We start from the raw sequence: 25,204 nt of genomic DNA on the forward strand, positions 1-25,204 counted from the left end.
TGAAGCCTGCCACTACTAGAAAGGGTGAAGTTTGTATATAAAAAAGGAATAGTATTCTTTTTTACCCACGTCTCAGTGAGGTTGTGTCTAGTAGTGGAATTAACCAGTTTCTCTCATAAGGATACTCTGGAGTTTGTTGTGATTTAGCAACCCTGCAAGCCTTTATTTAAATCATGCGCCCCACCATGAGAATGAATATTCCTTTGTAAGCCTGCAGTATTGGACAGGTGCAAGAGAGAAGAAAGCCACATACAGGAGGAGGGAAGATTACGTTTTGCTCAGCAACATAAGCTAACAATTCAGTGTTATCCACCCAGCATGTGCATAACACGTGCCTGCTGATGGTGCATCCTATTTGCGCTTTTGAGCAGGCTGAGTGCACTTGTCTAGCCTGTGTGAAGTGTGAAGTGTGCAGAGGGAGGACTTGCACAGTCATAGATGGATTTCAGTATAGAATCCAAGCAGTGCATGTATCACAAGGATTGTTGCTGGCAGTTTTAGAGGAGGCTGATGCAGAAGCTAAAATGAAAACCAGGGCACCCACTTTTAATCAGAGCATCGAAATTATTTCCTCCACGTACATAAATTCCTTTATTCATTGTCACCCATTCTTGAATTAACTGATCGCCCCACTCCTTATCCATCTAACTATTGATTCATTTATTAAGCCAAGCAGCCATGTGTTCAATCTCCATTCATTGATGCATGCATTCATGGCTGCACCCACCCATTCATTCATCTCCCCATCCCTGTATTAATGTCTACATACATTTATGTCTCCATTCACACATCACTACCATCCATACACTAATCTGCTTACCAATCCGTTCATACATCGATTCTTCCATGCATTCATTGCTGCATCCACACAGTAGTGGACATTTTGCACCGCTCCCCATTACTTCAGGACAATGCTGCTGTTCCTTTACATTTCATAATGCGTTACACACTCAGAAAAATAGATCTACATCCAGTGGCAGCCGGTAATTACACCAGGGAGGGGGAGGAGCGCAACATGCCCACATACACACTCACTCACACCCATGCATTCGCACATGCGCACACAGACACCCATTTACAACCCTCACTCAAATATACATTCATACATACACACATGCACCAAGCATAAAAAACACATTCAACTTACCTTTACTGAAAAGAGGGAAGCCTTGGAGGTCCCTGGAGGGTTTGGACTGCTGCCTTCTCTCATCACAGAATGGGATGGGGTCAGTGAGACGGCTGATCCCACACTCCACCCCACCCCACATTTTGATGAGGTGTCACTGATTGACATTAGGCGCTGGGTTCTTCAGGGTGTAAAACTGAAGCGCCCAGATCCGAGACAATCAGTGGCGGTCCCCCTCGTCAGAAGGGGGAGGCCCTTGAGACACTTTTGCCAGACTGAGGATGTCAAGCCCACAGAGCTGTGAAATCCTCAGCCTGGCAAAGTTTAGGAATACCCAAAATTCAGCTCAGGCAACGAAAGAAGCATGCACATATAGTGTATGTCTAGCTCCTGGCTGCCAGACTCAAACAAGAAGAGTGTTCCCCAGGCTGACCTCTGTTCAGCCTTGACAGACGCTCTTCCTGCCAAGAAAAAGTTGAGGGAGCATAGCCCATCAGCCCATACAGACGAGCCGCGACTGTCCACATGTCTGCACCCTTCCTGAAAAGCGTCCCTTCCTCTGTGAATGACTGAATGCATAAGCCTCTGGGCAATCCATTGGGGAATCCATTGGGTGGGCTTGCTTGCCTTAGATTAGCTGAAGAAGTCTATTCATCCGGAGTGTGCATAGTGCTTTGAGCACTATTAAAGGGAACTATTGGGGAACCATGCACCCTGGGGTATTCAGAATACCATGCAAAGTGTACCTGAGCTGTAGAGTGTTTAAAGAGCACAGCAATGGACCCATCCTCCCTATTACTTCACTGTGAAACACTGGTATGTCTTTAACCGACTGAGATGGGAAGTCCTGCAGCTTGTGTTGCTGGGGGCCGCACCTGCACCCAGCATCTTTGATAAAAAGACATGCATGGCAACCTCAGACTGTTTGCACTGTACAGAAAAGCCCCTCCATCTGTACTGTACTTCTCTACCCAGGAAGGTTCTGGAAGACCTTAGCCCGTTAAGAACAGCACAGACACTGAAGTTTCAAATAAAACACGTTTGGTCTAAATTCATCTTTTCCCCATGCTTGCCACATTTTTTGTGTTCTTCATAAAAACGTCTCCGCAGTTCTTAGAGTTCTTAGTGTTGTAAAAATGTGTTACCATTTTTTTTTGGTAGGTGGGGGGGGGGAGGGGGGGTTGAATTCCATCACCCCCATAAATCTCCCTTGTAGTGGTCAGGGTTGCTTCACATATTATGAGTGCTGTTCTGGCAGAAAATGCCAGGGCTGCTTTTGGGTCCCATGCCAGCCCTCTCCTGGAGCCCCTGTGCTGAATCAATATTACATATGCATTTTTATCTTGCATTTTAAGCCTCTCTAGAGTAGAAAATGTTAATTAAATCTATACTTTAGTCGCCTCGTGTCTGGGTGCAAAGTGGGGTGTGGGAACTGAAAAGAAAGGTGCTATGTGGCACCGCATTGGCCTACAGTAGACCATATGAAAATTATAATAACTAGGCAGTGACTGCAGAAACGCTGAACTTAATAAAGATTTCCCATTTCCTCTGCTAGCTGCTCTGGTCCCACAGGTTTCTTGCAGTTTAATTATGCTGCGAGATTGACGTCATCAACAAACACTTTAACAGCTGTCGTCAGATCATTAATTGCATGCTATGTATGTCTCCTAACACACGCACACCTTTGGAAAAATGTAGCGCTGGCAGACAAAAATTATGTGTCTGAGATATATTTTTGAGTTAAATGTTTGAGTGCTTTTCTCTCAGAAAATGCACTGGTATAAAAAAAACGCGTTTTACAGTGAACTGTTCAATAGCGAAAATATGTCATGGTTCTCTGTGAAATATGGGTTTCAACATGAAGGTAATCTAAAGTATGTGGAACAAAAGGAAATTATGTAGCACATTCTCTGTTAGTGTTCGTTTCATCCTTCTGAGCGACAAACATTGTATTGCTATTTACAAATCATCCAAATTAGGTGGCAAAAGAGATAAATCCATAATTATGCCGTATAGGTTGCAGCCTTGTGTGGAAAAAAACTTACCGACTGCGGAGAAGCTGCAGATTATTAGAAGTATGAGTACACACCACAGTACATCAGTATTCATCTGCCTTTCAAGTTTGCTGCATTTATAACGCGGTCCCTTATTATTTAAAAGCGCTTTGGTTTCATGTCCTGCAGAGACAAAATAAAGCAAAATAGCAGATCATAAATAGGCATAGGGTGTCATCCCTGGTACTGGAGTGTGAATACTTTGCCAATACACCTGTGAACAGTGCAACCACATATGCTTTTCTGCCCAAACCTATGTGCTGCTCCACCAAACTCAACGTCCACCCACCTTTTCCATTTATGCATCCACATTTTGGAATACCATTCCAGTAGCCATCAGGACCGCCCCAATATTGCTCCAATTTAGGACAGGGTTAAAAATGCAGATTTTTAAAGAACGCAACATACCAATTCATTGACAGTCCACAGGCCACCCACCTCGCATATCACTTGTTAACTTTGGTTGCTCCATTCTAGGCGGCCATCTTAGGTGGGTTGACGCGCTAGTCTCCCACTCCGCCCTTACTACTTAAGGGTTAGACTCATTCGCGCTCGAGGTTGAACTGCAAAACATCGCTGCGCTGGCGCTTGGCAGCGAGTAAGAACTGCTACAAGCGTTATCTTTTATCTTTGTTTTAGCCTGCATTTTAAAATTGTGTAATATCACTTGTACTCTGCTCGCTCACTCCCCGGTCCACCGCAGCAACCAGTGCTGTTTGTTGTGGAGGGAGGCAAGCGGTACCACTTCCTGGTTGCTCCATTCTAGGCGGCCATCTTAGGTGGGTTGACGCGTTAGTCTCCCACTCCGCCTAATCTATTTAGCCCCGCACCTTCCCGCACAGCGGTGACGCGCAGCGGTAGCGCCGTAGACGTGCCAAAGAGAAGCCAGTCTGCGCCAGTCCGCGTCCAGACGCTTCCTGCTTGCTGGTGGCCAGGCTCTTTCACAATGGTAGGGCCCCTACTTTCCTATGACTCCTCATCGCTTCTCGCCCTACGTCCTTGCCCCAATCTGTTATGTCGTCACACGTTCCTCCCATCCCTTACTGAGTACCTCTGTAAAAGTTGTAATTGGAGTCCATCTCACACCTGCCATTCACACCCTGGTCAAGAATGGAGAATGTTCCTCCTGAACTGTAGGTCCTTATGCAAACATTATACCGAACTGCACTTACTGATTGAAGAGCTCAAACCTGAGGCTCTCTTCCTAACTGAAACGTGGCTTCACACAGATAACGATCTGACTACTGTATGGGCCACCCCACAAGGATACACGCTTAAAAGACTGGATCGCCAGACCGGGAGAGGTGGTGGATTGGCCATCATTTATCGAGACAGCTATAAATGCCGTATTACCCCCACCACCTCACCAACTTGTGAGAGCTTCCATTTTTCACTAGAATTCTCCCCCACTACCACCTTTTCTGGCATCCTAGCCTATCGCCCACCTGGCGCGCTTAACAATTTCATTACTAAAATAACAGACCTTGCTGCAAGTCTCGTGTTGTCCTCGCCCAATTTCACTCTGTTGGGGGATCTTAACTTACATCTAGATGATCCTCACGACACTACAGCTAATAATCTTCGCTCCAACTTACAAGCCTTGGATCTACATCAAAAGGGCTTTCACGCAACCCATAATAGGGGTCATCTTCTTGACCACATCTATAGCAATATAGACGCCCTTGTGGTGGATCCCTCTACACCACTACCCTGGACCGACCACTTTTTGATACCTTTCACGTGGCGCACAAACCCCCCTCCCTCGACTCTCCATCCTGCTAGACATCGAGGTAGGAAGTGGTCCTCAATCCCTCTCCCTGCATGGGAAGACGCCTTTGCTAGAGACCCACCTAGGAAGGTAACGAATCCCAACACAGCCACCAACAATTTCGATGGCTGGATCTCTAGCACACTCGATCTGGTCCTCCCCATACAATCTAGTAACTCCATAAAAAGACCCAAAGCAGCCCCATGGTACACACCTGCCCTTAAGACCATGAAATTAGCTTGCCGGAAAATCGAGAGAGCCTGGAGACAGGACTACTCCCAACTCAGGAAAACTGAATATAGAGCTGCCATTAAGCTCTACAAACAGGAGATAAAGGTGGCACAAGCTTCTTTTTACGGTGGCAAAATTAACGCAGCCGCTAATGCCCCAAGGGAAATTTTTAAAATTGTCAAATCCCTTATTTCACCCCCTGCTGAGTGTCCCTCTGCCGAGGGCGCCCAAAATCGTTGTAACGATTTGGCCGTTTTCTTTTCCCAAAAAATCGAGGCCATATACTCCTCTTTCAGGGACGCTAACAATGATACGGAACCCCTCGTATCTACAACTTCCGATTCCTCTGCCCTTTGTACGCTTGATACAATCCCACTTTTGGACATTCCTGCCTTGGATAAACTCATCCCCTAAATTACCTCTGGTTCCCCCAACGATCCAGCACCCCCTCAGACCCTCACTAAGGTCACGGACATTATTCGCCCAGTCATATTGGACGTTCTCAACACATCCATCACCTCTAAATCCGTACCACCTTCATGGAAGTGCGCGATGGTGAGGGCTCTGTTGAAGAAGCCCAACCTCGACCAGAACAACTTGGCGAACTACCGTCCTATCTCCTTACTCCCCTGGCTGAGCAAACTGCTAGAGAGGCACGTAAATAACACCTTGATGAACTATTTGGAGTCTAATAGTCTTCTGCAGGCCTCTCAGACAGGGTTCCGTCCTCTGCATGGGACTGAAACCGCTCTCTTAGCGGTGACGGAAGAGGCAAGAGCTGTGTTGGACCGGGGTGGAAAAGTCGCCATCATCCTTTTAGATCTCAGCGCTGCGTTCGACACGGTGAACCATGTCACGCTATTACAACGACTGGCGGACATGGGCGTGTCGGGCGCGGCCCTGGAATGGCTGACATCCTTCCTGGCTGACCGTTTCTTCCAGGTCTTTGAGGGCGAGGCGGTGTCTCCTAAACACCCACTCAGGTGTGGGGTCCCTCAGGGCTCCTCCCTGAGCCCTACCCTGTTTAATGCCTACATGGAACCCCTAGACAGGATAGTCCATCCCTTCGGTGTGCGTATCGTCACCTACGCGGACGATACCCAACTGGTGGTCTCTCTAGACCACTCTGAGGGATCGTCCCACACCTTAGGCCCCTGTCTGGAGGCTGTTGCCAGATGGATGCAATCTTCCTGCCTAAAACTTAACGGGGAGAAGACAGACGTCATCCTATTGGGCAATCCTTCTCCCTCTGTTCTTGCATCCATCTGGCCACCATGTTTGGGCCTGCCCCCCGTCCCCAAGTCCCAAATAAAAAGCCTCCGGATCTGGTTCGATAAAGCTTTGGACTTTTCAGTCCAAGCCACAAAGACCGCCGCCACCTGCTTTGGGCTTATGAGGATGTTGCGGAAGGTGCTCCCTCTGCTCCCATTCCAGGCAAGGAGGATCCTAGTCCAGGCCCTCATACTCTCCCGCCTGGATTACGGGAATGCCCACTACATGGGAGCTCCGACCTTTGCCACCCAGAAGCTCCAAGTCACACAAAATAGTGCGGCCCGCCTACTCTATAACCTCCCTCGCTGGCAGTCAGCGAGGAATGCCCTAAGGGAGCTTCACTGGCTCCCTATAGTGGCAAGAGTACAATTTAAGGCTATGTGTATCCTACACAAAGCCTTTCACCGCACAGGTCCCGCCATTCTGCATCCCTTGGCTACTCCCTACGTCCCGTCCCGTCCCGTTCCCTCCGCTCCTGCACCCTCCGGCTGGCCACTTCCGCCAGAGTCAGGAAAGCTCGATGGGGAGGCCGCTCTTTCTCCCATACTGCGGCCAAACTCTGGAACACCCTCCCTCTATCCCTTCGAGGCAACAGTAACCACCTGTCCTTCAGGAAAGCCTTGAAAACACACTTGTATGCCAAATTCTGCTGACCTGCCCTGAGCCTGCGTTAAGCAAATTCAGTCACAAGCGCTACGAGGCCTCCGGGTAGTTTAGCGCTATACAAGTGCAATTTTCATTCATTTCATTCATTCAACTTTATGCTCGCATTTGACCCTAGAGAGCACTATTGCTGCCTTTGGTTAAGTTTGCACTGTAAAAAAATGTCATACACATGCATATCTGCTCATGCTACTCCCCTAGCAACACAATACATCACTATTTTTAGGGAAGAAGCTGGCCCGGCCCAAACAAATGAAACGAAATGAATTTGTACTTGTAAGGCGCACTTATACCCCAACCGGGGTTTCCTGGCGATGTACGCATACTGCTGTGGAACCCTTCCTGGCTTTTCCCTGTGAAATGTCCACTCCTGGCACCTCCAAGGTGAAGCCAGGCATCCCAGCGCTGTTGGGGCCGTTGTGGAGATTAAGCAAGCTATTGCCCAGAGTAGCAGAGTGGGACCCATGATTAGAATAGGCACTGAGGCGAGAATGATCAGGTCCAAGGAAATTGAGCCCAAGACCGCCGAGGCAGGAATTGCACCCTGGGCCCGGGCCAGACCTCTGCATCAGGGTCTGCCGCTCTAACCATTGAGCCACACTTCTCCAAGTGGATTACCTTTGGCCACACTCTTTCTGGTGGATACACTATCTAACTGTAGATTTCTCACCTTGCAATATTTCCCTGGGGCGAGACAGGATACAGAAATCTTTCTCCAAAGCAATGCTCCCACATGCCGTCTATAAGCAACATCCCTGTCTGCTGATGGAAATTTCTTGTCTTTTGCCTTTAGGCACCATTGTGGGGTGTGAACAATTGTTGATAACAGTGTGCTGAGTACAAACTTGGACCTTTTTCAATGTTAAAAAGGGGATACTCCACAGAAAGGAGAGATGGGAGGGAGGTAAGGAATCTGCTGTTAGGATGAGTTTCCACCAGAAAGAGGCTCATCAAAGGTAAGTAATTCGTTCTTCTGATGGATACTTCTAACTGCAGATTCCTCACCTTAGAATAGATATCAAAGCAGCATTTAATCAGGTGGAAGGTCTGTGAGTGGGCTCATACCAAAAAGTCTTGCAAGACTGAGTGGGGGAGATGCCCTTCCCACTGGACCTGTCTTTCAAAGCAATAGCCATTTATGAACGTAGACACTGATCCCCACATTGCAGTCTGGAAGATGTCATGGGCAGGAACATTGCCCACTGTGGAAGGGAGCCACAACGTTTGGCACAAATGCTGTCCGAGTCCTCAGCACCAACTTGTCCGGGAAAAGGCGGCGCAGTGTGACTGCCAAGATAGGTGACATAATCTCAATGACGAACATGGACTTTAAGGTCATTATACGCAGTGACTAGCTATGCATGGGTTAGAAAGGGGTGCACATGAGAAACATCAAAACCAAGTTAAGGTCCCACTGAGGCAACACAAATGATTTGGGAGAAAACATGTATGTCAAAACATTAATAAATAGCATCACAGCAGGTCAGTTGGTTTGGCAAATGTAGAAAGGCAGACACGTTTTACAAATGCCCACTGAAAGACCTTGCTGGGACAAAGATAAAATAAACACAAGGATGTCGGACATCTTTACCTGTATGAAATCAGTCTTGTGAATGCTCCACTAGGCCACAAATTTGTTCCGGCGCCTGGCAAAAATGGTTATCATGGAAGGGCACCTGGTGACAAGGAAGACATCAACCACTTCAGTCGGCAGATCAAACACAGTCAGTGCCAACGCTCAAGCTCCACACATGTAGGTGCGGATTGCGTAGATTCAGGGGGAGGACACTGTCATGTTGCTGAGAAGGAGGTCCTTGTGAAGTGGCAGCCTGATCCGAGGATAGAGGCTCATGCCCAGAAGGTTCGGCTACCACACTCTCCTGGCCCAATCTGAAACCACTAGAAAGACTTGGGCCCAGTCTTTCCCAATCTTTTTTCTGAACTCACGGCAGGGATAGGAAGGCGTACAGGAATCCCATATTCCATTCCAGCTGGAAAGAATTGCCTACCACTTGTTAATGAGAGAACTCCAGTGCACAAAACTTTCAACACTACACGTTCCTGAAGGTGGCAAAAAGATTTAGCTATGGTTCTCCCCTCTGTTGGAAGACTCCCTGTGCCACCTTTGGCTGTAGTTGCCACTTGTGATCCGCCAGACACTGCCTGCTCAGGTTATCTGTTCTGGCATTTAGAGTTCATGCTCTGTGGTGTGTGTGATACGGTAGATGTACTGACACTCTACCCACCTGAAGCGGTGCACAGCCTCCAGACACAGGACCTATGACCCATTCCATCCTGCTTATTGCAGTACCACTTGGCACTGGTTTTGTCAGTGAGAACCTGAATAAGGCTCCCCTTGATGGACTGCAGGAAGGCTTCAGAGTTAGAAGAATGGCCTGCGACTCAAGCAGACTGATATGGAGCCAGCTCAAAATTCCTCTTATCTCCACCTTCACCAGATGACCTCTCCAGCCCAGCAGGGACATGTCCATCACCACCATCAGCTCTGGGTAGGGAAGACAGAGGAGCCTGCTACTGGATTGATGGTGTTCAAGAAGCCATCACTGCAAATCTCCTCCAAGACCTGAATGGCATCAGCCAGACTGTCTTGATGTTGTGCTCACTGAAACGTAACATTTCATAGCAGGGAGCACAGGTGCCACCTGGCATAGCTGACAAAGAAGGAAGGGGATACCAAGACGTCTCACAGCTGCTCTTAGCATGACTGAGCCTGAAAAATCAGGATTAGAGCCCAAACGTCCTGGACTTGTTGCGGCAGAGTGAAAGCCCTGAACTTCAACGTGTTCATAGTGAACCTAATGATGTAATGAGGTTCAGCGTCATTTGGAGGCGCCATCACGGTCATGAACTTCTGAGGAGTGCTGGCAAGGCCGAAGGGTAGCATATGAAACTGAAAATGCTCCTGAGTTACCTTGAACCTCATATAACATCTGTAGGACAGGTTCATGAAAATACACTTCCGGCAGGTCCAGGGACACCAATCAATCACCCTGGCCTAGAACCAATAGGTTCTGGACCAGTGTGAGCATGTCAAATTTATCATTCCACAAAAAGGCATGTAGAGACCGGAGATCCAGGATAGGCCTGAGGCCCCTGTGCTCCATCTGAGTGCCCCCCACAAGTAGGCAAGCACCACTAAGGGCAAGGTAATTTTGTTTGGTGATCATTGTCACCAGGGAAGAGGAACTGGAGGACTGTTGCCACTGCTAGCCTGCACACTGCTTGCCAGACCTACTTCCACAGCTTCAAAAGAATTAGGGTGTGGGCTGCATTGTTTGGGAAGGCTGTCCCCAGTCCTCTGGAATGAACTTTAAACTATCCGAAGAGATGCAAAAACTGTTTGGCAGGAGTCAACAGTCCCAAAGAGCATGCCGAAGCACTGCTGTCCTTACAATGCTCTAACACTGACTATGTTTTTTCACCAAAATGGTGGAACCCATCAGAAGGCACATACATTAGGGAGACCAGCGCATTGCAGGAGAATCCTATGAAACGTATCCATGGGTCGACAAAGGAACTGTAGCACCTATTGCTCTCCTCAGGCAATCTGTAGTATCGGGCTTGCACATATACCATGTCTGGCCATGTCCTACCCATCAAGGCTCATCAGTTGTTTTTTATATTTTTTAGTTCTACTGTCACAAAAAGCACTAATGTCTTCCAGAACTGCCAGCAAGATCCCGCTGGCCATGTCGCAAAGGGCATGTGACTAACGGATGAACAAACATACAGCATCTACAGATCACAGTGTTAGGCTGTTGGAGAAAAACATGCACTTGTCAGAAACATCAATCTTCTTGGATTACCTATCCGGAGGAGTGATTTGGAAATTAATTAGGGTTTACCTTACTGGTTGAGGTCTGTAAAATATGACTCGCCAGGGCTGGATGCTTTGTAAGAAATCCAGGTCACCAGGTCTGTGACGTCTGGCCACCTGCCTATACACTGGTGAACTATAACACGGGTTCGACCAGTCACCATCATAATATCACTGAGGGTATCCTTAAAAGCCGTCTTTCATTCATTGCGTCTCTGCTAAACAGAAACATTCAAGGGCTGATTCTGGCCTCTCTGTAATTTGATTCCCAATTGAACTTTTAATTTGGATGAATAAGGTCTTGGTTTGGTACCATTTCTTAGTGTCTTTTAACAACCTCAACAATTCCTTTTATTGATTGCCCGGACTCGGTAACTTGGACTATTATGGTATACATACGCTACCTGAATTTAGATCGAGCCTTACTGGATTTTCAATAAAGTCACTGTGGGCATAGCCTTGTCCGTCATGAAATGCAGGCATTTTCCTCAGGCATCACTTGTTGTGCCCTGATGAGGAGCCCATTATTAGGTTAGAGATTGAAACATCATCAACCTCAGCACCTTGACGCATACTTGTCTATTTATTCATTGTAGATATGTGCAATATTGTTATATATACGTTTGTGGCTTGATTACTGGTTGCACTTCGGCCAAATTTTGTAATGCCAGAGTTCGAAAGCAAAGCTTACTTTCTTGTTGAATACTGTCCCACTTTCATGGTTGCTTTAATCTGATACAATAAATGTATAAACTACATTGGGATTTCAAAAACATAGACATCAGTGTATTTCTGTGTTCAATGTGGTTTATGACTTATGTTGTGAGGGACCACTGTTCCTTTATAAATGCTTTGAAGATAGAGCACGGCATGCATCGCTGACCTGGGCAAAGCGCATGCAGAAGTGTAGCGCCGAGCAAAAATAAAGAAAGGCACGCAGTCAACATGCTTAAGTATAATGCATGGCGTGCCGCACTTATTAGGGCATAGAGTGTGCAGGAGTGCTGCGCCGTGCAAAACTAAAGAAAGCGCACCGTCGTCACGCTTAAAGACAAAGCAACTAATAAAGTCTGACGAAGCATGAAACGTGGATCTGGACATGAAGCGGGGAGGGCGCGTATATTAAAGCGTAGTGTTGATGATCAGGCGCCGTGCTGAGTAAGGAAAACAGAGCAGGTTAGGAAGCGGGAGAGCGTGTCATGCCTGCAACAGCAGCTAGGAGAAAGTCATTATGAAAATAGTGCTCACAAACTATAAATAAAACATAAAGAGTAACAACACAAGTAACAGGGGTAGTCCTCATGGGAGGTTACAACAGGAGAAAAGGAGGTACTAAGGATGGACTATTGAACAAATTAGCCAATGAAAAAGAAACATTTCCAAAAGACAGTCAAAGGAGCCAATAAAATACCTGGGCAGAATACTGAATACAGCATCTCTCGACAAGACAGCGCAAGTGCTGCCTATGCAAGACCTAAAAAGTAACAAAACAAAATTCCATTGCCCATTAGGTATCTTCAGTTACGTCTGGATCTCGCAAAGTTAATGGAAAACCCTCCAGATGAACACAACGTCTGAAAGCATAAATAGGTAATTTATGGGGCTTTTAATATGCTTAAGCCTCCAGAGGTTTGGCAATGCAGTTAAGTACCCTCCTCCGACTATGAATTAAAAATGAAAAAATACATACCTGCATAGATAACTATCCCAGCTACCTCTTCTGTATTTCTGATAGTGCATCCACGAAGCAAGAGGTTTTCTTTGTGAAGTCCCATTCTTTTTCCATTTTTATGTAATCTACAGAAGAAAAATTAACAAAGCAGCATTAACACAAAATGCCCATATCATTCAAACAGGTGTTAAAGGTACAAAGAGGCATTATACTGAAGTGTGGGAAAAATTACTTGGGCCACCAAGAATAAGACCACCTAGCATCATTCCGAAGAACCCCAAAGGCAGCAACAGCAGCTGGCTGTGACACTGTGCCTCAACGATGAGGTGGTGACTATTATCGAATAAAAAACATATTTAAACAAGCATAAGCAATTCCAATTGGTCTCGCTTACCTTTATGGGCAAAAGCGAGTGATTGGCATTGACAATGCTTGTTTATAGTGGTCTTCGTAGTCTATCAAAATTGATAATGTATCGTCCACGTTTGTGATGCAGTGTTTCTAGTGACCACAAGGAGGTATTGTTTAAATGTGTCTGTTTTCTTAGATTCAATGCAAAGCACTGCTTGTAGTAGGACGCATAACGAATTTTCCTAGGAGGGAACCCCAAACACGCCAATGGACGGGTCAAGTGTAGAGGGGGTGGAAATCCACCAATAACAGCAAGGCAACTGAGAGTTACACGGAGGCAAACCAATCTGGAGCGAGGTTTGGTTTTGTAGAGTATTGTATGCAATGCTGTTCGAGACAAGACAGCTGGAGACAGGAACAATTGTAATAGGTACCGAAAAAGTAAGTGATCGAGGTTGTGACTCCTTATTGCAGAAAAACATGAAATATGAGCGATACATATGAAATATCTAAAATGGCTGCTCTTGTTTTTAGAGGTTAAAGTACGTGCACCTTTTCTTAACATATATTCTGTTTACATTTATTTAGCAACATAACATTTCAAAGATAAATGTTTTACAATACAGAAGCAACTATACACACTTTCCAAGGAAGTTAGCATAAACTGCCCATAAAATACTTAGGGAATGTGAAAGAATGTGCATTTAGTAGGTGAATACAGAGAATGTGAAATAGTGTGAATTTAGTAGGTGAATTCATAAAGATGCATACATGAATTCAAAACATCTGAAGTCTTCATGCATACACAGCGAACAGACTTACACATGAAAGATAAACTATTGTAACCTACATATTTACATGGCATATGTAAGTAACAAGAATCAGTGCGTCACTTTCAACCAATCCAAAGTTAATTTGAATTGCAGAAACAGGCGCTCTATAAGAGTTGGGCCAGGGATCGAATGCTGCATTATACATTTACAGGATTGGGTGGAATCTACTTAAAGAAACTTAATGCACTCGTATGTAGGTGGAATATCTCGTGTTTGTAAAGTCAAAACTCTGTTGCTAGAGAATTTTATTACCAGGAGAATTGTGTGATGCTACTTCTGGTAATTTCAAAAGGAAACCAAGTGATTCTGGGCCATACAATCTATATTTTACAGATTATGACTTCAAGAGCTTCTTTCAAACAATTATAAAAGAGTACAATGAGAATAAATTATTTAATGAGTGATCTGACCTCTGTCCACAGGATCCCTTCTTTCTTATCATTAAGTTAATCTCTAACGAAATGTAATTAGTTACATTATCGTGAGATAATATAGCAATCTAAGGAGCTCAGAGTCTTTTTTTAAATATTACTTCATAGTTCGTGATCATATAATGGCAAAGAATACCACAAGAAACACGAAGATGTAATGTGTGCAACAACACCATACACGATGTGCAGTATATGATCTTTGTTTGACAATCAGTGCAATCTGCAAGACACTACAATGCATAAGGTTCCTGAACTTGAACATAAAGCATACATCCGAACTGCCTGAAAATCTTTATATTCCACGAAGGATGAACTACTGTTATAAAATGTATACATTTATTGAAAGATGTTTTTTAACCCTTTGCCCGCGGCCGGAATTCCGCTCCAGTGCTGGACATTCCGATCGCGGGCGTGGTCATGACGGCTCCCGGGCCGTCATCAGCACACGAGCACTGTGACGCATGACGGACGGGAGCCATCATCAGCATGCAAGGGGTTAATTATGACGTTTTGAAATGAATAACACACAAGCATTGTAAAGTTCTTTTAACCGCTTAACCACGGCGCGAATTCCGCCGCAGTGCGGCGGTTTAATTCGGTGGGTGGTGCCCCGTCAGCCAACGGATGAGCGCAGCACTATGGAGGTAGTGCTCGCGACGGCCATTGGCGGACTGAAGCAAGGAAGGGGTTAAGCAATTCTGGGAGCTTCTTTAGTGAAGGTTTTTTTTCCCACGAGTTTTAAATAGCGCAAACTTGACCCTGAAGGTTTCGGGTATCAGAACGCTTAACATGAGCACCAGTTGCGTTACACGAGGACACATTATTTTTGTTTGGCACAGGGAGATGATGTGATTTGCTTAAAAACACATGATGTTGAACGTCTTTGCCGAGATTCGAACATGGCTCCCTTGATTTGAGGTCGACCGCCCTACCCGTTAGGCCAAATCCTCTCCTCAAGGACAGTAGAACGAAAAAAAAAACTGCATATGTGACAAGTCGTGAAGTTTGAGAGAGGTGAGCATTTTCGAATGTCAGGCACACCAAGGGAACTCACAACAAACCCAAGTGATGCCTCAGCTGCTCTTGATCAGGCTTCTTCGCTGCCACTACTATTTTCCATGCAAACCTCCTTTCAGATATCTGTGATGACATCTATATCAATGAAGAAAAATCATTCCGAACAAGTTAAATGGAGGACCTACATGAGAATCCTACCGACCTATCATCCTGATGTGCAAACTATGATACTCCTTTATTAAGAGAGGCAACCAGGGGCGGCTCCTCCTCAGGAACAGAGGAGTGTCGCCCTGCCTGCTGAGAGCAAAGCAGGCAAAGACAATAAATAAAATGGCATGTCAATGCCATTTAATTTATTTGCCACCGCAACAGCTTGTGCTATGTACAAGGCGAGGGAGGGAGAGGGGATGAATCCTGCAAATGCAGGATGACAGCACTGGTCTACAGTGTGCATGTCGGATTCGCTCGCCGTCTTGCGACGGCCAGGTAGACGTGCGCACTGTAGACCCAGCAATCCAAAGGCTATGAAACAACCTGAGGATTGCTGGCACAGGCCCACAGACTCAAAATGAGCACTGGGTGCGCCTGCTCTCACCAATCCTGGAGCTGCTTTCACAGCATGAGAGCAGCTCCAGGATTGGTTGGAGTTGTGTTCCACAAGCAGAAAGGAAGTCTTCCCTTTTCCTGTTCGTAGAAAGAGAAGGGCTGAACAGGTCATGCTCTTGAATTCATGGTGAGTCAATAGCCTACATGCCCCACTGTTTTTTATTTACGGTAGTCGCCACTGCAGCTAGGCCCCAACTAGTGTCATCCCTAGTGGTGATGATCTCATTACACCCTCGTTCCACCGGTACATTTCCCAGGGCTACCACAACTGTCTTTTGTCTAGTACCTCTTTTTCACCCCCACTATGTTGGATCCTCATTTGATACAATGGCAACCTTTGCTCAGTGGGCACCCACCAAATTGATGCATGACAACAATTAAACAATTATACGAGCATGACGACATAACAAGTTCTGGCCAGAACTAATGCACATTTTGTGCTACATTACTGTCTGTGCTAGAACGCCTTTGAGTAGTCGCATGCTTTAGAAATACTAAAATAAAGAAATAAAGTTGTTCAGGTAATGGCAGCCGGTCCAGCTTGCTCCTTCTTGTTACTACTGCATGTTCTGAGACCACACTGTAGAATATATGTGGAATACAGTGTACACCACCAATCAAAGTGTGGTTTTCTTTGGTCATTCTCTCTTTGTCAATTTCTGTTTATTAATCATCGGAATGATGCAGTGATTGTGGTGATTAGTGAAGTCCTGTATCAAACCTGGGTTGTGTAGACTTATACCAAACCTACTGCAAGTTGGAAGTTGTGGGCAGGTCAACACATCAAATGATCCCACTTCTTGTCAGCTGGCCAGGCATCCATCATCAATGGAGTAACTGGATGTTTTCATCATCAATGCATGAAGGTAAGCGTGTCCACTGATAAACTTAAGTATGTGGCCACTTGGCATTCCATATACTTAATTACAGCCACAGCAGCATCTGGGACAAGTGGTTCTACCTGTATATCTTACATGGTATTCGCATGACATGACAGCTTCTGCATATTGTGAATGAGCCAGATAGAGAAGAAAACGATCTTTAACTAAATATGCATGTTCAGGAATAAACTACCAATGCACCTTAGCACTTGAACACTGAATTCAATATGTGTATTGCACGCTCAGTTTTTGTTTGGTTGGTATGTGCTTTGTAAATACATAGATCTGATATTGTGCTCAGTATGCTCTTCATCAGACGCTATGGTAACAGGGTATGACCTGTCATTACTGTAGGAATATTAACATTATAAGTGCATGTTAACAATCACTCAAACCTCTCTGTACACAACATACTGTTTTTTTGTCCACTATGCTAACACTCTTAAATGTTGAACCACTACAAAATGACCATTTATGCAGGAGTCATGGATCGATTTCGGACAGATGATGTTCATGCTGAGAATGATGATGCTGGGATACCTCTTATCAAATCATTTATGGAAAGACATTTCCTTCTTTGGCATTTAAGTGTCTTTGGTGGCCCATACAACCACACCTGTACAGTCTGGAGGACGTAGGACTCGAGCTTACAGGTGATGTCATATAACTGTCCGTCAAACGCATGCCTGGCCTAGTAGTAGGCCTATCATGTGCTATGACAATGTGGCTAAAGAGGCACTTGATTGGCTGACATTTGTGCCTCATGGAGCTTGCAGGTGGACCAACTTAGTAACCAGGATAAGTCTACCAGTGACATCTAACTATTTCGGCTTCCTGTTGATGTCCTGCATGCCTTCAACCCTGCCAAATAAAGAATAGCATATCTTTGTATAAGAGGACACCAACGCTAAAGATAACTCTGTGGGGATGGGAATAAGGAAAGCACAAGGAGCTGATGGAACTGGTACAGTGGCCCAGATGAAATAGACAGATTATTCAGGCTAAAGCCACGCCAACTGTCCAACAAGTGGGCAAAACCAAAGTGAAAATATAATATAAAAGGTGGAGCAAGATTTTAATGGAGATGGAATCCAAGAAATGATAACGTTGGCAATTAATTAAGCATCGGTTTACTAAATCAAACCGGGCTCATTCCTCGTCAGAACAGCTCATGGCAGGGTACTCCAGGTCTCTGCCCTCTTACAAGCTATTCAATGCATATATGGAGTCCATGCTGACATCTTTGACACCTACAAGACTAGTTCTCTGTACACGAATGACACAGAGTACCTCTTCAAGCTTGATGGCGAGCCTCGTAACCTACCTAGCTTGTCTCAATGGATTCCACATGTTCATCAATAGATGCAGGATAACTGGCACTGGCTGAATGGCAAGTAACCCACAATTGTTCCCCTGGTACCCGCCAGTCAACACTCTTACCTATCCCTTGACCAAAGGAATGAGGCACACATCCAATCCCAATGGGAGTACTCTTTGTCAGTGACCTATCCTTCCCCTCTAAATTACATGCTGCCTTCAAAATGGCATGCCACCATACTGACCTGCTAAAAGGGATTCTGGGCTGCTGCAAAGGTCTTAAAAAATCAGCCCTTTTCTATATATTGCCTTTGTTCACTCTCTTGTATATTTTATGATATAGTTTTTATTGTGAACCTTTTTACTGTTTTAACTTGTATTTTTAAACCAGCTTATGAATTTGTAACTTGTCTTTTTATGGTTTTTATCCGAAAATAAAAGCTTTGACTGACTGACTGACTGACTATTCATTGTCATGTAATGTTTAGATTCTATAGCTTACACACAGCAGCACTAACCTCCCTTCCAAGAGTGTACATAAACCCCAGAGCTCAAAACATTGTAGCTCATCTGCTGTTTAGATTGAAACTTCACAAGCACATCACGTAGTCTGTTAAACTCCTTCAGTGTCTCATAGTAAAAGAAAAAGAAAACTTGAAAACACAAGGCGCTTCATGGCTACTCATCAACCAATCTTGCAAAGCGGTTTCTCCATTACCTTCTGGCCAGAAGTCTTAGGTCAACATACTGATGCCTTGAGTTAACAGGCTCTGTCAGATTCAAAAGATGTAGAGTTCGATCACTACATCACCCGGGATCCTAAATGTGAAACTCTGTTCTTCTTTATTTAAGACTTAAGAATGCATTCCTCAAACGTGGGTAACCATACCTTCTTCACAACTGCTCTCTCCTGCCATTTCCCTAATCACGTCTCGTCAGGTGTTCAAGAGTGGCCTGCCTTCTTCCTCCTTCTCTTCCTCCCATCAGAAATCTTTCTGTGCCTCCAGCCTTTACCATCATGCTGGGCACTTATTTGATGGCAGTTATCTACAGGCACTACCAACCTCTGCCTATTTCTGCAGAACTGGGTTCTTGCAAAGCTACCAAATTGCACTCTCACTCTGATGATCCACCCACAATCGCTTACAATGCAACACATTGTGGAGAAGTGTGGCTCAGGGGTAAGAGGCGGCAGACCCGGAAGCTGAGATCGGCCCTGGACCAGGGTTCAATTCCCCGCCTCGGCGGGTCTTGGGCTAAAAAAATTCCACGGACTCGATAATTCTCGCTCCGGTGCCTTCTCGACTCACGGGTTCACACTCTGCGACTCTGGGCAATAGCTTGCTTAATCTCCACAACGGCCCCTCGCGGCGGGATGCCTGGCTTTCACCTTGTGGATACCCTGCCGGGGTTATCTCACAGGGGAATACCAGGGCGGGTTCCCTAAGCAAGCGCTTAGATACCGACCTCGGTCAGTGATTTGCGCTATATAAATACATGTACATTTACATTTACAATGCAACACAGTGTTTAGTAGCACTAACAAACCCCCGCAAATAAATATAAAATAAACAAGTCAGACAGGCAATTGTTCAACTTTCTTTCATACTCCATAACGCAGCAGTGAGTAAGTGGCTCGAATGTGCACTCCAGTGTGACCAGTGTTCTATCCAGTTGTCTGATCAGTGCACCTTCTGAAGGGACGAGGCGCATGCTCCCATCTGTGCAACCTGTGAGCGTTGCCTGCACACAAGCAATTTAAAACTTGCACAGAATGGTTGTAATCAGTATTGATTTATTCAGAATATTCAAAATTATCATGCATACATCACAAAATACCGAAAAAATCTACAGTGCCAGCACTAGCATAGAAAATACGCATTCGAAAAAGATAATGGTAGAATACTCAACCTTTCCTAATGCGAGCCATTGCTGAACAATGACCTGCCCAAATGGAGAAAGGGTATATTCGAGGTCCTCAATTTCTAGTTTAACAGCTGTTCATTAACCATGCCCTAGCCAACGTCCCTAACAATGTGGGAGAGAGATCTGGACTGGTGTGTGCTGACAGAGAGAACAGTATATGAATCTAGGGGGTGTCCCAACTAGTGGTCGCAGATCTGGGAGAAGTGGAATAATTACAGGGGAGGAATATGCGAGCCCCCGGAGCAGAGACATGGACAAGATCAAATGTAGACCAGCCGGACAACTTGTTGAATGTATTATCTCTGTGATATTGACAGGCTCTGTAATCTATGTGAGAAAGTTGACAATTGATGCACTCTTGATTGCTACTGTTTGTAAAGTGTCTACTATATGTAAACTGGTCACCAATAAAAAGAAATATATATATATATATATATATATTTTTTTTTTTAAACTTGCCCTAATGACTGTCAACCACTCCCAAAAATCATAAAACATAACTTTTGTTATATTGTAACAGGGATCTATGTCTAAGATCCTCAAAACCCAGTCATCTGAAATATGTCAATGCCGGGTGTTTCTCTTACATTGTCAGTGCCATATCTGTAGTTACTGAGAATTTATCAGCCTGCGGTCTGAATGGCCAAGATTAGTTAATGTGAAACATACATAAGAGAAACCAGGCAGAGTACGACCCCCAGAATCATTCACTACTTCATGGACCTATCGACATGCTTTGGGGGCGGATTGACCTACAAGTTTTATTCAACAGATTACAGGTTTCAACCCTGACTTGAGAAGAATGCGGTCACGGCCTAAAACTTTATAAACAGGCAAGAGGGGAAAGCACCTCTAACTTGCTGCCAAGTTTTCGGATTGGTTATGTGTGCCATTTTTCATAATTTTACTGTAATTATGAGTGACATTCAACAACTATGAGTGACACTTTCTCGTGAACAGTATAATGTCAACCACACTTAGTAGTAGCATGGCACAGCTGGGTCTAAGACAGCTAGGTAGAAAGGTTTAAAGTCTGCATGTCAGGCAGGTCACCGCAAGACAGCCATCCAGTGACATGCGCACTCTAAACTCGAGGGAGCACCCCTCCCCTGGTGCCTGTCAGCAGGAGTGTACCCGCCCTCAAACACGACTAGGGTTGGGAGAGTCTGCATGTCAGGCAGATCGCCGCAAGACAGCCATCCAAAGTGACATGCGCACTCTAAACACGAGGGAGCAACCCTCCCTGGTGCCAGTCAGCAGGAGTGTACCGCCCTCAAACACGGCTAGGGTTGGGAGAGTCTGCATGTCAGACAGATCGCCGCAAGACAGCCATCCAAAGTGATATGCGCACTCTAAACTCGAGGGAGCACCCCTCCCCTGGTGCCAGTCAGCAGGAGTGTACCCGCCCTCAAACACGGCTAGGGTTGGGAGAGGTAAAAACATAAATGGTAATAAATTCATTTTATTACCATTTTATTTTTCATCTTTGCTGCCCGTGCAGCAGGGGGCCAACACTTCTCCAACCTAATGGAAAAGCTGCCACTGCCAACGATCAGTGCAGCAAATATATAAATGAATAGAAAAATCTGTGAAGAGGAAATAACTTACATCACAGTTTCCAAACTTAAGCACTTGACTGGAGTGTGCACTGCCCTATGTTAAAACTGCGGACGTGAAAGTAGTGAGTTAATAATGTTATGTAGAGGTCTCACTGCCATTTTTGGGCACTGACAACATCAAGAAGAGGCGACACCCATGGGAGTGGCAGGGTGGGCACAAACTCATGTCGTTTTGATGCAGCATATGTGGCTGGGGCCGGTTTGGCAAATCTCAGTCCTCAATCAGATATCATAAATCCAGTTACAAGCCGAACATGAACATACAGACGTAAACATACAAGTGAGATGAGTGTGTCACATTTATATGTAAAGGTAGACTTGGGGCGAGACAACAAGCTCTGGAACTATCACTCCTAGCCTACTTACAGCCCCGGTCGGCAAAATAGCGCAAGCACAAATCTTCAAGTGAGTTCATTCTTTTATGAGTGCAAAAACAACCAAGCCCATGACATTACACTCTGACAAGACTTTGCAGAGCTAATCCTGTTGTGAAAAGTACACCAGTTATAGATGTGTTTGGTATATGCGCACTATTATGGCAAACAAGGGATCTAAGGCACAGTGAAATTAAGTGATTTGCTCAGGACTTACACCGTGTGGTTAAGTAGAGAAGAGGGCAAGCAGTGTTCTTGGTCTTCTGTTAGCAACCCAGGCACAGGACCAGAAATATAATCTGGGAAGATTTACAGGAGCCTTTTGTGAAATCTAGTGAATGCTTGATCGAAAATTGCCCGAGCAATTCACAAGACATGTCCCGAGAAATTAAAGAGAGAGAGGACACGTACTATTGGAACAATGGTGTATCCTTAATCAGAACTTCAGAATAACGGAAGACCTACAGTGATCAGAAAACCATCCCCTAACAGAGCTTTTATACAAACAGCTACAAACAGCTGCGCCTGTGAATATTCAAAGGTTTGACGCAACCAGAACCTGGTTTGGTCAAAGTCTAGCATAACTGGAAATGTATCAAAACTAGAGGCTTGCTAGAATCAAAAATTTGCTAGCATTCGCGACAAGAATTTTCAATTCTATTAAGGACACGGAGGCGAGGATTATGCTTCTCAATCTTTACTGCATAAAACACAGCAGCCAATGAAAATGAATATTTTCACAAAAAACAGTAAATAAACTTCATTTCCCATGAACACACATGAATATAGGCACGCCCCCATAGTCCATAAGAACCCCTCGCGTGCTCTCATCATCCTCTTTCTTTGCTGCTCACAAGTCAGAGTTAAGTGCACCTCCCCTCGGGTCCCCTCAACCTGCTTGTGGTTTGGGATACTGTTTGGGGTTTATATTGCTATGATTTGATGTTATTGCAGGACCTTCCGCCTATACTTGGGGCTAATTGTGTTGCCATTTATTATTGCTGTTAATGTATTTTGTTCTTGATTATCGCACTCTCTGACTTTAGCTCATTATGATCTCACTTTGGGCCTTCAGCTTTGGCTGTTATTTTCCGCTGTAGAGCGTTCGCTTCAGGCGCTTATTCCAACAGTCTTTGACCGGCAAGGGGCCGTCGCGCTTTTCAGTGGAGCCCGGTACCGGCTGCCCTAGGGCGCGCATGGGATCCCCTGATACGCCCTGACGTTTAGACCGGGTGGCTCTCGCTCGACGCGCGCGTCTGAATAGCTGACCAAATTGGGCGACGTCTTTCATCCCTTTGTGTAGGCTGGTTCTGGTGGTGTCGGGGTCTCTGATGAGGGAGAGGATCAGCTGGGTGTCGTCGGCGTAGGAGATGATGTTGAGGTTGTGTTGGCGTGCAATGGCAGCAAGAGGTCTCATGTAGACGTTGAAGAGGGTGGGGCTGAGTGATGATCCTTGCGATGACTTCCGTGGCCTCGGATCGAAACGGGGGGAGGCAGACTCTTTGTGTTCTTCCGGCGAGGAACAAGATGATCCACTCCAGTGCCTTCTCTTGGATGCCGGTGTTGCTGAGGCGTTGGACTAGGGTGCAGTGGCAGACAGTGTTGAACGCTGCAGAGAGGTCCAGGAGGATGAGTGCCGCTGTTTCCCCATTGTCGAGCAGGGCTCGGATGTCGTCGATGGCTGCGATGAGGGCGGTCTCGGTGCTGTGGTTGGCTCTGAAACCGGACTGCGAGGGGTCGAGGGATCCGTTCGTCTCGAGGAAGGCGGCAAGCTGTCTGTTGACGATCTTCTCGATGACTTTGGCAGGAAAAGGGAGGAGCGAGATGGGGCGGAAGTTTTTGAGGTCGGTGGGGTCCGCTGTAGGTTTCTTCAGTAGGGCGCTGAGCTCGGCGTGCTTCCAGCTCTCCGGGAAGGTGGCGGTGTTGAACGAGGTGTTGATGACGTCCCGGAGTTGGGGTGCGATGGTGGAGTCGGCCTTGTTGAAGACGTGGTGGGGGCAGGGGTCGGTTGGAGATCCGGAGTGGATGGTGTTCATCGTGCGGGCTGTGTCTTCGGTGGTCACTGTGGTCCAGGTGCGGAGGGTGGCGGTGGGGTGCGTTGGTTCGACGGTTTGGGTGCGTGGATGGTGCGCTGAAACTGTTGTGGATGTCGGCAATCTTGCGGTGGAAGAACAAAGCGAGGGAGTCGCAGAGATCTTGTGAAGGAGTGATGTCGTTGTTGCCGGTGCTGGGGTTGGAGAACTCCTTGACGATGCTGAAGAGTTCCTTGCTGTTGTGGGCGTTGTTGTCCAGTCGCTCCTTCAGTGATTTCTTCTTGGTGGTGCGGATGAGCTGGTGGTGCTTGCGGGTGGCGTGTTTGAGGGCGGTCATGTTGTCAGTGGTCTGGTCGAGGAGCCAGGCTTTCTCGAGGGTGCGGCAGGTCTTCTTGGAGTCCTTGAGTTCGTCGGTAAACCAGGAGGCCTTCTTGCTTCTGGGTCTGCTGAGAGGGTCCTTCAGTGGTGCGAGGTCGTCGGCGCAGGCGTTCAGCCACTGCGTGAAGTTGCGGGCTGCTTCGTTGGGGTCCGTTGTGCTGGCAGGTGGGTTCTGGCTGAGGGAGGTGGTGAGCTGGTCGGCGGTGATCTTGCTCCAGCTCCTGTGAGTAACCTGTTGCGGGTGGTGGTGGGTTGTGGTTTTTCTGAAGCTGAAGTGGACGCAGCTGTGGTCGGTCCAGTGGAGTCCAGTGGAGTGGCTGAAGGTGATGTGCTTGCTGGATGAGAAGACGGGATCAAGCGTGTGGCCGGCGTAGTGGGTGGGGGTGTTGACCAGTTGCTTGAGTCCGAGGTTGGCGAGTTTGTCCAGCAGGGTGGCGGTGTTGCGGTCCTTGTTGTTCTCCAGGTGGAAGTTGAGGTCCCCTAGGAGGATGTAGTCGGCGGAAGGGAGGGCGTGTGGGCTGATGAAGTCTGTGATGTCTTCGCTGAATTGTGTGCGTGGTCCCGGGGGTCTGTAGAGGAGGGTGCCTCTGAGGGTCGTCTTTGGGTCGGTGTGAATCTGGAAGTGGAGGTGCTCGGCGGCGGCGAAGGTGTCGTTAGAGTCGGTCATGATGCGGATGGTGTTCTTGTGGACGATGGCGATGTCTCCTCCGGTCTGGTTGACGCGGTCCCTCCTGATGATCTTGTACCCGTCCGGGATGGCGATGGCGATGTCGGGGGCTGAGGAGGCGTTCATCCAGGTTTCCGTGAGGAAGGC

At 46.4% G+C, this 25,204-nt stretch overlaps 1 protein-coding gene across 1 annotated transcript in view; it reads right to left on the minus strand.

Annotated features, from left to right (window-relative positions):
• Positions 1 to 25,204, minus strand: part of ATP10A (ATPase phospholipid transporting 10A (putative)) — an 895,063-nt gene that overhangs the window by 251,488 nt on the left and 618,371 nt on the right. Inside the window, exons 4-5 of the mRNA XM_086934179.1 lie at positions 12,643 to 12,749; positions 3,172 to 3,303 (exon numbers count right to left, since the gene is read on the minus strand). Of these exons, the coding sequence (XP_086790305.1) occupies positions 3,172 to 3,303; positions 12,643 to 12,749 (239 nt within the window). The remainder of the gene's footprint in view (positions 1 to 3,171; positions 3,304 to 12,642; positions 12,750 to 25,204) is intronic.

The sequence above is a fragment of the Lissotriton vulgaris genome, chromosome 8, assembly GCF_964263255.1.
Source record: "Lissotriton vulgaris chromosome 8, aLisVul1.2, whole genome shotgun sequence".
Taxonomy (NCBI): Eukaryota; Metazoa; Chordata; class Amphibia; order Caudata; family Salamandridae; genus Lissotriton; species Lissotriton vulgaris.